We start from the raw sequence: 14778 nt of genomic DNA on the forward strand, positions 1-14778 counted from the left end.
CTTGGAGGTCCAGATGGACTCCGTGAAGAACGCGTTCACGAATGTCGCTGGGAAACTGGTGGAGGTGAGCAACCGGCTCGACGCCAACGTGGCGCTGATAGACGGGAGGATAGACGAACAGGAGAGGAAGATGAAGCGCAACACCGAGATCGCCAACAAGAACTTTGGACTCCTCAGGGACGCGATGAAGCGCAACACCGAGGCAGCCCTGCGAGACACCAACGTCAAGTTCTCCGTGATGGCCAGCTACCAGATGTGGTACGCTCAGATGCAAAGCGTGACCCATCAGATGACGCAGGCTGCCATGCACACCAAGTTCATGGCCAGGGGGGTGGAAAACTGTCTGAGGCAAATCGCCTCCAAGCGCTCGGGGAGCTGCCCCAGTGGCATGACCGTGATGCGCGATCACCCGGGTCTGTCCGAGTTCCCGACCGTGGGCGCGGCCCTGTACAGAAATCGAAAGCTGTTCATCGTGCACTCGTTGCCGAACGCCGTGGAGCGCGCCGTGGTCCGAGGGATCATACCAATGCCCAAAATCAGCACCGATGGCGTTCCCTGTTGGCCAGACTACGATGTCTGGCTCATAGACGGACGGTTCTACGAGCCCTCCGAGTGCCACGGAAAGTACTGCAGGAGGCCCGAGCTTCACGAAAGGTACAGGAGGTGCGTCGAGGACCCCTCGGAATGCAAGACCGTGTGCGGAGAGTGCCACAGAAACATCTGCTACCGCGACAAGAAGGTAACTTGGATGGAGGGGTCGGTCACGGTCGAGATCGAATCCCCCCCGCTGAAGCCTTTCTCCAGGCCGCACATATCGGACGGGCCGGTGTCGTTCGCGGACCTGCTGAAAGACAGTCTGCCCGGGACTCCTGAAATGGAGCTGCTGCGAGCCGTGAACACGACGTCGAACCTGTTGTCCGTGCGTCAAAACCTGAACAACATCACCAGAGACCTGACTGATTTTGACGCAAAGTACAACGAGATCGTGGCAGGGAGAGTCTCTTTGGGAGGCTGGCTATCGGGGTTCGCCAGCAGCTCGGCTTTGTGGATTTCGATGGGCCTTCTCACGACCTGGTGCGGAGCGCTTTCTGCTGGGATCATCTACTTGGTGTACTGCGGAGGGGGAGGCGGAGCAGGGCCTGCGATCCCCAGATCCGCAAAGCTGAGGAGGACTAAGATGCTGTAGTTTGTGTAGTTGGATCGAATGTGTATTTTTTTTTTTCATTTTGTCTGTGTTGCATGTGCACCATCCTTTGGATAGAAGCAGATCTATCTTGTCGTGAAACTGTTTGAAAAGCTCGGTGCTCTCTGAGATGGACACTGTGCGTTTGAGTGCGAAATAAAGGAGCTCGTTCAAAAATGCTCTCGTTGCTTTGAAGTGTTTTGCCACCGAACACAGCTTGCGCTTCATCTCTGGGAAAATACACTACACATTTTCTTTGTCAAAAAAAAAAACCCAAAAAATGTGTTCACACGTTCACGGCAGTGCACCCTGTGCTTTATTCCTGCCGATCTCCGGAGTGGGAAAGAGAAATGTAGTTTGCGTAGTGGGTTTTCATGTGTATTTCATTTTGTCTGTGTTGCATGTGCACCATCCTTTGGATATAAGCAGATGTATCTTGTCGTGAAACTGTTTGAAAAGCTCGGTGCGCTCTGAGATGGACACTGTGCGTTTGAGTGCGAAATAAAGGAGCTCGTTCAAAAATGCTCTCGTTGCTTTGAAGTGTTTTGCCACCGAACACAGCTTGCGCTTCATCTCTGGGAAAATACACTACACATTTTCTTTGTCAAAAAAAAAAACCCAAAAAATGTGTTCACACGTTCACGGCAGTGCACCCTGTGCTTTATTCCTGCCGATCTCCGGAGTGGGAAAGAGAGAGGTTTGTAAGCCTGGCTTCTGCAAGCGTGAATTGACAAAACAAAACAAACAAAACAAAAAAAAAAAACATCTGCGTGCACAAGCAGTTGCGCTGATCAGAAGTAATTTTATGGTCACCAACACCACTCTGCTCTCTTTTCTCCCCCCACCTTCATAGAGCATGGGCTTCCACTGCTCCTCCCAAGTCTCCACTTTCATCTTTTACTCCCTGCCTCTCCTTTTTTCCTATTGGTCCCAAACATTCTCCACCTTCCCCTGAGCACTGCTCCTCCCAAGTCTCCACCTTCATGTCTTACTCCCTGCCTCTCCTGTTTTCCTATTGCTCCCAAACATTATCTACCTTCCCCTGAGCCTACCAGTTTTCTTTTCTGAGCCCAGAACTTTTTGTGTTTCGAATGTCTGGGCTGCTCCGATTAACAGCGGATTGATGCCACCGTGGATGCTTGGCGTGCGAGATGCCGGTCTGACTTTTTGAGCTTCGCGGGAAGGTCGAGGAGGGAGGACAGTGACTGCGAGCATCGGTCGTATTCTATGAACTGCACTCGGCCGTTTTTAAGCCTGGTCGGAGGAGGCGAGTGGCTGTCGGACGGACGCTGTTCACATCGGTCAGACGCTGTAAACATCGGCCTGACTCTGACGGATCTCGTCCAACCCAGAGACGTCTTGCTGCGAGCGGAGTTCTTGCACTCTGGGGGAAGGTCAGACTCACTGATAGTGATGAGTTTTGTTTTGGCATGAAAGTGAGGAAGGTGAGAGTTTCTTCTGTTGCAGAGATTTCGAGACTGTCGAGGAGGGGCTATATAAGTGCTGCCAAGTTTGCTCACAGAGGACTGAGCTCACACCCCAGCGTTCGTTCGTACAGGAACACTAGAGATTCGCCCCTCGGCATCTGGGTGGAACTCGGCTCTCTGTTCTAACGAAGCCCGCGGTGCAATGAGGGTGATTTCGGCTGGATACGAGAACGAAAAGATGCAGAGGAAGGCCAGGCCCGAACAAAGAAGGATCGGCGGGGGCCAACGCAGATACACTACGCCTTCTCCCCTGCGCAACCTGCAGCAAAGGAGAAGGCACGAAACGGAGAAGAGAAGGAGAGAAAGAAAGCGCTTCGACTGGACGCCCGAGTGGGCCGAGGGCGAGATCTCCCGCCGCGACCAGAGGGATGGAGTCCGCGATCGTTACCGAGGAAGCGGACGCGAGCGGGCCCTCGGATGCGTCCGTCTCGACCGCGAGCCTCCCCTCTACCCGACACTCAAGAGGCAGGTTGGAAAGGAGCTCGACCCTGAATTTGCACCTCGTCGCAGAAGGGCAAACCCTGCGGGCGGTTGCGTGCGAAAAGGAGACGGCAAATATCACCGGAGCGAGAGGATCAAGCGCAAGCGGGACCCGAGCCTCAGCCCTCGCAGGACTAAATCCGAGATTCGGCTCGTGAAAAGGAGGACCGAGCCAGAGGGGCCCACTGGTGAAGAACCGTCGCACTTTGGCGTGGATGTCGGTGAAGCTCACGACGGCAGGCGAAAGGCAGTTCGCTGGGCTGTGCCTCACGCCGGTTGCAATTTTGACCGCGCGAACCCCCAATCGTCGTCCTCGCGGAGAGGCCGTCGCACGGAGCGAGACACCGCGACCAGGCCCTGGAGACTAGGGTGTTGTTCGACAAAGGAAGACAGCTCCAGCGAAGGCGAGTACAGCGAGGGCGAAGAAGAGAAGGGCGAAATTCGCACGGCCGAGTACGAGGCCAAAGAGCGCGCGTGCAGTCCATCTGATGTCAGCGCCTCCTCCTCGGACGAAGACGACAAGAGTCGGGGGCGCGTAGAAAACGAGGCGGCCTCTCCGGAGGAAACCGAAGACGAGGCGGAAGAGGCTCGCGGCGAGCCTCTGTGTCCTGGTGCTGAAAGCGCGGGGTGTCGCGAGGCCCTCGCGGATGGAGGGCGACAGCCGGTACCGGGAGGCGCAATCTGCGTTGGACTCGAAGCCCTGCGGAAAGCAAACCACGTCGAGCCCACTCCGGCGCCTCCGCCTAGCCCAGTGGACGCCACGGAGCAAGACCGAGGCGCGGAGAGCGAACGCTCGCTCCGCCCGGGGGAGATCGACGTCCCGGAGTCCGAGGAAGGCGTCGAGGTCGCGAAGCGAATGGACGAAGAGCTGCACACTGCCATCTGGAGCATCAGCGGCCAGCCGTGGGTATCCCCGTCGATCCTGGGAGGCATGGTTTGAAGGTGATATTCACAAGTTGTCTTTTGTGTCACTGTGGGTGCGTTACAGAAACCCCTCCAGATATTATTTGACTTCGACTGAGGACGAGGAGTACGGTACGCTGGAGGAAGAAGCCAGCGCCATGCTGTGCGAGAGCGTCATCACGAAAGCGTACGACGACATCAACTTGATCACGTACCCCGATTGCATCGAGCCGCGCACGGCGGAACCCCCAAACGGTTACCAAGTTCCTCCTCGGGTCGCTTCGACTTGCGCGGAGACGATTGAGCTTCCAGGCTCTCTACTTCCGCCACCCGAGACGGGTGACGAAGATCTCGACCATGGAGGGGACGGACGCCCGAGCTCGCAGCCTGACGTCGAGCCGCCGAAAGACGAGCCCGGCGCAGCGCTGCAGAGTGAGTCTCCAGGGCTCTGTCTCTCCGTGGAGTCCAACCGACGCGAGCCCAGGACGCCCGCAGAAGAGGAGCTTGCGTGCTGGAGCGCAGAGGGCAGCGCGGGGCCGCGCCCTTGGGACGGCATCCCCGGCGTCTCCCTATCCACGCTCGAAGATCTCATCACTTGCCCATCATGCAGACGGGTTTTCAACCGTGCGCCGGTGTGCTGCGGGTATCTCATGCAACTCAATCGACCCGTGCAGTGCCTCTGCGGATGCGTCCTGTGCACGCTGTGCATCAGAGCGCAGGGAGGCTGCCGAAAGCACTGGGTCGTCTCCGAGAACGGAATGGTGAACGCCACGGCAAACGCGCTGGCTGACATGCCGGAGATGGAGGCTGTAGGAGCTTGGGAACTGGAGCGAGAAGGTAGCGACCGCTTCATGACGAGGATCGAAAAAGAGGAATGCGTTGAAAGGATGTTGGCCGAAGGGTCGCCAAGTGACGAGGAACTTCAGCGAGGTAAGAGGCACACCCTCTAGCACCTCGACCTTGCACAGCTTCAAGAGTCTGACTTTCCTCTCTCTGATTTCTCTCTCTCTTTTTTTTTTTTTACGCAGCGTTCCAGACCCTGATAAAGAATCCAGCAAACGACATGTCTTTCACCTACTGGGAAAATAAGCTCTTGCCTGAGTATGATGCCTACAGATACGTTTGCATGCCTCACATCCCGGGGTTTTGGGACCGCGTGCTAGTGGGGAAATGGTGCCCCGAGAGCACCCAGGCGGCCATCGGGCCCGACGTGCACCTGCCGCGGCTGTTCGACGTGGACATGGGCACGCATTACTTTCACTGGTGCTGTTTCGTGTTCAAGGAACAGATCGTCTTGGCAGCGTGGTGCACCACCAGAGTGTGCCAGGGTGGGAGCATGAGAGTCCTCCCACTGATCGACAGTTCTTTGAGGGAGACGGTGTCCGAGGTCAAGTTCAAGAGGATGATTTTCCTCCTGCGCACGTGGTTCACCGTGCAGTACCGCTCAAGGGAAGGCGGCGGGCGCGTTGAAAGGGACATCCACGTGGTCTTGGACTGCAAGCCGCTCGATGGACCCACCATCGTTCAAGCCATCGCTGAGCTTGCCGCCCGAAGCGGAATGGAGAAAGCGGATCCCAGCTACGTACACAAAAGGGTACGACCCTTCGCCTTGGACGCAGATGTGTTTTCGGCTAAAAACGCAGCTGCGGCCGCTCTGTTCGACTACAGGCCGCTGTCTTGCTGCCAATCCCAGACGCTTTACATGAACGTGGCAGAGGAGTTCAGCGACTGCCACCGTAACTCGGAGACTGGAAATACGCTGACCCGACCCATTTGCTACGAAGGTGACAAAAATGTCTACGTATGAACATTTTTGCTCACAATGTTCACATTATTTCATCATCATTTTTTTATATTATATTTTTTTTTTGAAAAAAACAGGTGTGTGGAACATGATTGCATAGGAATTGTCATCGAAGTGTTTTGCTTTTACTCTTTTACAATTTGTTTTCTTTACCACAGTTATCTCAGAGGTTTCTTTGGACAAGCAGATGTTATTCCTTGTGACTGCCATTGAAACAGCGAAGGCTTGCGTAGTTGTCTTTCTACCTCGTGCATTTCTTTTTCATAGCATGCAATCCAATCACATGAACTGTACCCTCAGCATGCAATCCAATCACATGAACTGTACCCTCTTGAAATGTAAGACTTATTTTCCTTTTGTACTTTGAATAAAATCATATTGCTGTTGATTGAAGTACGCCTACTGTAGTCTCACATCTTCTCTCTACATTTCTTGGCAAACAGAATATGGAAACAAGCCAAGCAGTTGTGTTTTCAGAAATTATTTTATTCAGAATTTGTTACAAGATCAACACACACAGACAGTCAAACACTGTTGCATTTGAAAACAAAACAAAAAAGGCAGCACAGCAAAAGAGACACACTTTATACAAAGGGCAGGTACACTAAGAAAGAAAAGAAAAGAAAAGCCCTGAAACCCCAACAACCCAGACCTTCCGGTAGGAATTTATATGCGTTCCCCATCAGAGAACCGTAGCGGGACTACCCAGTTTAAGGGCGGTCACACGAGCCAGTGAGGGTGCCTCTGAGTAAGATGGCCGTCTTCGTAAGCCCCGCTGGCATCTTCCACCGTCATTTTAGACACCGGTTCCCTCATGTCGTCGAGGTCCCTGTGGACGTTCAAGGCGAGCACCGTCCTGTTTATCTTGGCCGAAGCGTTGAGTTGAAGCCCCACGCTGTCTGACAGAGTGTCCACCGCGCCCACCAGCCTGACAGCATCGATCCGGCCCCTGAGCGCCATGAGCATGTAGCGGAGCTGGTCCCTCTGAGTCTCGGCCGAGCGCAGCTCGTTCACGTACTCGGCGGTCACGGCCCTGTCACATGACTCGGAGCCAATGATCCCCTTGATCATTTCTATGTTCGCGTCCAGGCCCGTGATGGACCTGGCCACTGTGTTGATGGCGGCGTCCACTTCGGCCTCCTCCCTCTTCCTAATCAAGGCGATGGCGCGCTCGCGGTCAACTGGGTGCATGTACAGGGTCACGAAGAAATTGACCCCGCACAAAAGCACCAATTCAGCAAAGGCCCAGAGTCCGCGGGCCACCTTGCGCGCTAAGCCGGGCCCCCTGACCCGAGGCATCCTTCCTCCCTGCTTTCTCTTCTCTCTCCTTTCTCCCGCGCGCTTCGCCCGTTTTACGTTCCGTTTCCTCCCTCACAAGAACAGCCTGCGACCATGGTTGGGGCTCTCGAATATCCTGCTGAATATGGGAGCTATCAACCGAGCGGTGGTCTGCATGGGGTTGCAAGCGAACAGGCCCGTGCCGCTGATTCTGGGCGCGAGCCTGTCGACGAGGGGCTCGCCGCCCGTCGCGGCGCAGGCGCTCATGAGCTTCCTGTCCGAGGTCTTCCCGATGCTGTAAGTACCGCAGAAAGCCACCCCGAGCGAGGGCTGCATGATGTCCGTGGCCCGCTTGTTCCCATTCGCTCTCTCCGTGGTGTCCTTGAAGAGGTCCCCCACGTGATCCAGCACGCTCTTTTCGAACTCCGCCGCGTGCAGGGCGTCGCAGAAGACGCTGTGGTTGCTGTCCTCTCCGCCGTCGCCTCTGCGTCTGCCTCGCGACCTGAGCGCCGAGCTGAAGGGCCTGAGCAGAGTGGGCATGCAGGTGTAGGCCTCCGAGCGCATGAGCGGATCCAAGGGCACCTCGCCCGTGAGTCCCTGCAGGCTCTGGGACCGGCCGGTGGTGAAGATGTACGGCCTGCGGTAGCCGCAAGCGCTGTCGGACTCCGGGCAGAAGCCGTTGAAGGCGTCCGCGATCACCATGTCGTACGGCCCTCCGCGCCCCTCCAGGTGCACGTCTCCCCCTCGCACGTCTTTCATGTACAGGTTGGGGATGTAAAGCCCGGGCGACTCCAGGGTGTCCGGTATCACCACCGACTCGCAGTACTGGTTCACGGTGCACACCTGGTGAGTGTTGTTCGCCGTCGGGTTGCACAGCACCTGCGTGCCCAGCGCGTACAGAGCCGACTTTTGCTGCATCAGGGACACTCCGCAGCCCGTGAACCTCACTCCCCTGAACATCAGGTAGGACAAGCCGGAGTAGTAGACGGTGTCGTAGTGATCCCTGACCACGTCGTGAGTGAGCAGGGTGCTGTAGTGCATGCCGAGGAGCGCTTTGGCCAGGTCGTTTCCGATGCCGGAGATCTTCCTGAGTCTTATCGACCACATGTACGTGACCACAGAGTTCCTGTGGAATCCCAGGTCCGTGCAGGAGACGTGGCGAGAGGCCGTGGGCTCGAACTGCTCGCTGGCGTCTTCGGCGAAGGCCTCGGGCGCCACCCTGGAGAAGACGCATTCCCCGGTCAGACGGGCGACGGTCAATCCTAGGTTGCCGTCGATGCCCAGCTCGAGAGAGAGGTTCGGCTCCCCGTCCCTGTACCTCAGCGGGTCGCGCACCGCGTGGGCTTCGTTTTCGACGACGGGTTGCCGGCGATACACCCTCGCCCCCAGGCTCGGTAGGATGATCCAATACATCAGGTTGCAGTAGTCCATGTCGTCCAAGGTGAACCAGACGGGATATCCGCGTTCGTTGACCGTGGCCTGGGACCCATCCATGGCCGCGTAGCGCCGGTGGCTGAAGCAGCAGGGCATGGAGGCCACGACAGAGTTCGCCCTGTCCCCCACCACGTTTCTAAACAGTGCCAGCACTCCGGTTATCAACCCCTCGAGCTGCACCAGGACCTCCCGTTCCTCCACGGTGAAATCAGGCGCATTGGCGCCGATCTCCTTGGCCCCGAGCGCCTTTCGCATGTACACGGCGCATATGGGGTCCGCCATCCAGGACCAGAACAGGCGGCCCCTCGTCCACCCATCCACTTCTAAGTCACGGATGGGCTGGTTCGCGAGAATCTTGCCTCTCATCTCCAGCATGCGCTGCGCACCACCGCGGTAATCCAGGGCTTTGCTGAGAAAGGTGAGGTTGAGGGTCACGGTCTTGGCGTGCTCGCTGTCTCCGAAGCGGGCGAGGAGCTCGCTTCCGATCTGCGCGATCTCGTTGGAGAGGCTGTTCATGGCGGAGGTGTTGAACAGGGTCACCCTGGGCCTGACGACCCAGCGCACGGGCTCGACGGCGGCCGATCCGTGAGAGGCGTCGTCCGGGGCTTCGGGCACAACCATGTTTCGAACGTCGAACTCCAGCAGCGACGCGGGGTTCTTGATCTTCTGGTACCAGTCATCGCTGTGCGCCAACTGCGCCATGCGTCCCACGGCGATCCCTCTGGGTCCGTTCCTCATGAAGGCGTTCAAGTCCCCCTGCAGCTTGTCCCTGCGCTCCCTGCCGAAGAGAGCTCGAGGACTGCCGAGGCGGTGCAGCTCCCTCAGCGTCACGCAGACCACGGCGCCGTCGTACTGGTGCAGGTACGAGACCGAGGGCGATCGCTGGGCCAGCTGCTTGTAGCCGACCTCTTCGGAGTCAGTGGCAGAGAGCACTTTGGACGGCGATATCTGGCCGAGCGCCGGAGCCGTGCAGCCCACCGTGAAGTACTCCCACTTGAAACCCTGGGTGTTGCTGAAAGCTTTGTGCTCCGTGGACGTCTCCCTCCCGCATCCGTGTTCCATCTGCACGCCGTCCACCAACGCGATGGGAATGCCGACCGAACGCCCGCCGCCGATCAGAATGTGGTTCACCGGCATCTCCGTGACCTGGTCCCTGAAGCTGGAGTCGTCCGCGAAAGCCAGGTCCCTGTCGCCCAGCTCGCGTTTGTTGACCAACTCCATGGTGAACTCGTGGAGCCCGTCGCCCCGCGACTTCTCGTCGGCGGCGGTGTAGACGCAGAACTCGGGCGCGAGCTTCACGTTTTCGCAAGCGATGCGCGTCCTGACGGCGCTGGAGTCTTGGGACACCACCCTGAAGAGGGTGTCTCCCATGACGAGGACCTCTGGCCTGTCGCTGCAGAGGACCCTGCGAGCGTTCTCCACCACGCACACGAAAGAATCCGGATGCGCGTTCACGGTGCCGCACATGAGCTCGGCCATCGTCAGCACAGAGTCCAGCTTCTCCGCTCTGGGGAGGGATGCGAGTTTCTGGCAGACCCTGTCCGTGAGCGTGGGCTGAGCCGCGCAGTACTCCAGGACCTCTATGGTCTTGGTGAGCTCCCACGAAGTCCTGGCCTGCTCCAGCTCCCTGCGTATCAGCTCCTCCGCCACGGAAGGCACCGTGATGCCGAGCAGAAATCCAAACTGCATGGTCACCACTTTGGACGTGTGCTGAAACACCTGGCTGTACTCCCTGGTCCGAACCCCGTTTCCCACCGTGTCGTAGGTACATCTCTGGGCCTCTCGCTGATCCGTGATCTTGTAACGCCTCGTGAACCGCGTGCCCGTGGGCACGGACTTGTCCGGGATCAACATCTTGTACACGAAGCCCGCCAGCAAACGGCTCGTGTCCTTCTGCTGCTTGAAGAGAGACACTCCCATGTGGGCCTGCAGTATCATCACGACCGCGTCGGCCGACACCGAGGTGTTGGCCGCGGACGCCCTGATCACCTTCTCCGCCACGAGCTCGGAGAACGCCCCGGTCGAGTCGGCCAGAAACCCAGGCGCTTTGACCAGTCGTTTGGCAGCCTCCAGAGATCTCAGCGAGTAAACGCTGGGGTCAGTCTTGACCACGCTCATGGTGATTTATTTCTTTTTTCTTTCTTTTTCTTTTTTCCTTTTCACCCCCCCCCTCTTCGGCGAAAGGGACCCTTGCGCTCACACGATCGCTCCGTTGCGTTCGCTTCCGATGCGCGAGGCTGGCGTTATCCTGTAAGGTCTGTCGATCTGGGTCCCGTGCGCGTAAGGTGGGAGCTTGCTCAAAGCCGCCAGCATTTCCTCGCGGCACCTGCCCTCGTAAGTTAGTAAGCTTGGGTCATTTTGACCGTGGCGTTCCAAGAGCCTCTCCGCCACGGACACGTCCGAGGCGGAGTTGATAGCTTTCAGTTTCAACCTGGTCAGGCCGATAGCTCTCTTGCGCGTCAGCGCGAAGTCCCTGAGGCGAGGTTCGGCTTCGTCCGCCTCGTCGCCTTCCTCGACGCCGTACTCGTCGCCGCTGTCTCCGAGGACCTCATAACGGTACCCGCTAGGGCCGCGCGCCGTCCGCCCGTTGCCGCAAAGGCAGCAGAGCGCCTTGAACAGTACGCAGAACATGGCCGACGAGAGGGGTCGAAGACGCGGCGGGAGCAGCTGAGTACGGGTGAGGAGCTGAGGAGCGGATTCTCATTAACCCCTCCCGGTTACCGTCCGAAAGTCGAGTCGAACAGAATTGTGACGATGAAGGCGGACGAAGAACCGCTCGACGTCCGGGAGGCGGCCTTGGCCGAGTGCGCCTTGGCGGACAGAGGGGACGCGAGGGTTCTAGAGGACTTCAGGAACGGCCGTTGCGCTCATCGTGCACGCAACCGTAATCGCCCCCGCGGAGAGGCGCGCTGGGACTGCTACGAGCAGTGCTACGACCTGTTGCCGCTACACAGGGACGTCGCATCTTGGGCTTTTGTGAGCGAGGATCCGCAGCTGGCCGTGGTGATAGAGGAGATCGTGAACACTTTCAGCCCGGCCCTGTCGGTGGAGTTGCTGCTGTGCAACGTGCTGGGCAGCAACAGCGAGAGCGCCGCGTGCCTGGTCCGCTATCTCGTCGGGCACTACGTGGCCAACCGCCCCTGCTGCGGGCACATCAAAAGCACCCTGAGAAACATGATCCGCTGGACCGTGCTGGCGGGCTTCGTGCCTTGCCTTTTCCTGCCGTGGAAGAAAATCAGATCCCTCGGCCTCGGCCTGTCTGGCAAAGCTGCCGTGATCAACATGGTTTCGGGCTCCGGCGGGCCGGACGCGCGCCCCAGCAAGCGCTGCAGGAAAGATGCCGAAGCGGCCCCGCCCCGTAGTGCCGGACGCCTGTTTGTGGTGTCGCCGGACGGCCTCAGCCCTCCCGGGGCCGCGGCCGAAGCGATCCAAGAGAAAGAGGCTCACGACGAGGCGCTTCCTCGCGTGCTCGAAGTTCCCTTGGACAGTCTGGCGGAGACAGCCAAGTTGCTGATGATGGCGTCTGTGCCCTGCGCGCCGGCGGCCGTGGTGTGTAAGATAGTCGCGGACTGGGTGAGGGGAGAGCGCGAGGCTTTCGTTCGGAACCCCGTGAAGGAGACAGAGCTGAAGATGTCTGTGGTGACTCTATGGGGTGTGATGAAGACCTTCGAACACGGACGGTGCCCGGTGGTGCCCGAGTGCAGAGCCTCCTCGTGCTTGGCCTTCTACGACAAGCGCACCGCTCTCGTCACTGCGGCGGTGGACGGGGTCCTCTACAGACGAGCGTCGGTGTGGGACAGCAGCTGGTCGGCTTCGGGTCCTTCCTTTTCCTCCTTGGCAGAGAGGGCTCACGACACCGTCAAGAACTGGAGGACGCTTTTCGGCAGGATAACCAGGGGTCTGAACGAGGCCGCGGCGAGGCACGTGTACACCAGCGCGGGGGCCGATCGGTCGTCGCTGGCGCGCGTGGCAGACGTGATGCTCTCCTCGAGGGCCGAGCAGCGGGACGCTGGCATCTCGGTGGTAGGCAACGCGACCGACAGACCTTTGCTGGACAACCTGTCGCGAGCCCTCGCCTGCAACCAACAGACGGACATGCTGGGACTGCTGAACGACGCCGAGCTGCCCGACTCCTTGCTGCAGTCGGGCGCGTGCGCCTCGGTGTCCAAGCACAAGTCCGCCAGCGTGTCCCACAGCCTCAGCAAGATGATGGCCTCCATGATATCCGAAGGCAAAGAGGTCCTGCTGGTGCGCGGATTTCTGACCGAGGTCACCTCTCGTCCTCGCGCGGCTCTGGAAAAGCTCAGGTCCGAGTGCGAGGATCCCGGGCTGCTGAGGATGGCGGAGAACGTGTCCAGGCGTCTGGAACGTCGACTCGCCGAGCGGGAGGACGGGGCCGAAGGAGACCGGGATCCCGTGACCGAGCTCGGCTCGGACGTGAGGCTGGTGTGCAGCTACCCGTCCTCTGTCAGCGTTGCTCACCTGGAGGAAACTCTGAGCATTTGGACAAATTTTTGGCGTAGCGCCTTGTCGGGATTCAGCCACTTCAACAGGAGACACAACACCATACAGTACAACCACAGGGACGGCGTGAGAGAACTGGAGTCCGGATCCCCCGTGCACATCTTCCACAGCGCCCTGGTCGCTCTCCTCAACACGTCCGGTGCCACGTTCGCCGACAGCCTGTCGGGGAGAAAGCCAGACGGGTCCCTCTCCGTGAGCGATATCATGCTCACAAAGGATTCCCTGCACCCGCCTGCCTACGGCCTGCTGTTGGCGAACAAACTCGGCCTCAGGCCCTCTGACGTGAAAAGCTGCGAAGAGGTCACGACGGAAGAGCGGGTCCCGGGTGCTCCGCACGACCCGTCCGCGCTCTACATCAGCCCGCAGCCCCGAGAAGCTTCGGCCGAAACCGCCGTGGGCACCGGGCGTTGATGAGACGACGAGACACGGACTCTCTCCCCGGAAGGCGACAGACTGGTCTCTCTGGCCTGTCCGAAACTGGGAACCGAACACGGTGGAGACTCTCCGCCAAGCGCCCGGGGCTGCCTTTCTACTCGCCGAGACGAGAGGGACAAAGCCCCGAGCTCTCTTTCGGCCCGATCCTGCGCTTTGCGCGTGGGGGCCTTGACGGTGCCGTGACGGGGAACAGGATCGTGAGGACGAACGGGAGGCTGAGGCGGAGGAGGAGGAGGAAGCGATGAAGTCTCTTCAGGAGAGATCGTGGAGTTCTCCCGTCCGAATCGAGCAAACGTCGACTCCGCTTCGACCCTCTTCTCGGCTGTCTTTGTAGCTTTGATTCTTTTTCTGATGAAACCTACCCCGGAGGACTGCGCCCGCCGTCGTATTTGTCTTTTCGATCTCCTGCACGGCTGGCCGTCTCTCGAATTCTCGGGTAGGCTGTGTGTTGGGCAGTCGCCAACCAGTCCCGTTCTGACCCTCACGCGCTTCAGACCGGACCGTCCGGGCCCCGACTCGTCTCGTTGTGTCGAGACGCGGGCGGCCTCTCGACTCGAGCCCTCTTCGCGCCGCTCTCCTCTCTCACAGGGGCTCAGGAGGCCCTCTTCGGCGAGAGCGGCGAGACGTTCCGCGTCCCTTTCGGATGCGGGGCACAGGGTTCGTTCGGCCGTCGGGCTCAGCGAGCTGGAACCCAGCGCGCTCGACTCCGGCCACACGACGAGGCTGGTCCTCTCCGCGTGAAGCCGCGCTTCGCCCTTGAGCATCCACAGGGCTTCCAGGCTGAGTTCTTGCACTTCCTCCAGCGCTACCCTTATCCACAGGGTCTTCCGGCGGCCCGGCTCCAACGGGCAGAGCGCAATCAAGGAGGTTTCAGCTGGCACGCCGCTGTCCCCTAACGACCTGAGGAACCTGTTGATCTGTTCCACTGGGGCGCTCTTCCGCCCGGCGCGCAGCTTGTGCTCCTCCGTCGGGATGTACTGCACGAACGTGCAGCCCCGCTCAGATCGCACCACCCCAGTCAGGCAGTCGAGCGTGACCACTTCATCGCTCGCAAGGGTCTCGTAGATCCCAGGAGCCGCCCGAGAAGGCCCGACCGCCGCGCCGTCGACCCCCTCGTTCTCCGAGCGGAGATCTTTCTCGGCCTGTCTCGCCACACCGCTGACTGTGGGCGTTGCGGCGGAGGGACGGGCTCCGAGCGGAGCCGAGGCGAAGGCTGCGCTCGGCTTGTAGGAGTATGAGAACATGGTGGC

The 14778-nt window shown here is 59.3% G+C and overlaps 1 protein-coding gene across 1 annotated transcript; it reads left to right on the plus strand.

Moving 5' to 3' along the window:
• Positions 1 to 1826: 1826 nt before the first annotated feature.
• Positions 1827 to 5956, plus strand: LOC144986717 (uncharacterized). The gene is made up of 2 exons (XM_078934605.1): positions 1827 to 4983; positions 5082 to 5956. Exons 1-2 carry the CDS (start codon positions 3798 to 3800, stop codon positions 5858 to 5860), a joined length of 1965 nt encoding a protein of 654 aa, XP_078790731.1. The 5' UTR covers positions 1827 to 3797; the 3' UTR covers positions 5861 to 5956.
• Positions 5957 to 14778: the final 8822 nt, after the last annotated feature.

The sequence above is a fragment of the Oryzias latipes genome, chromosome 17 (assembly GCF_053564925.1).
Source record: "Oryzias latipes strain Hd-rR chromosome 17, Olatipes_Hd-rR_3.1".
Taxonomy (NCBI): Eukaryota; Metazoa; Chordata; class Actinopteri; order Beloniformes; family Adrianichthyidae; genus Oryzias; species Oryzias latipes.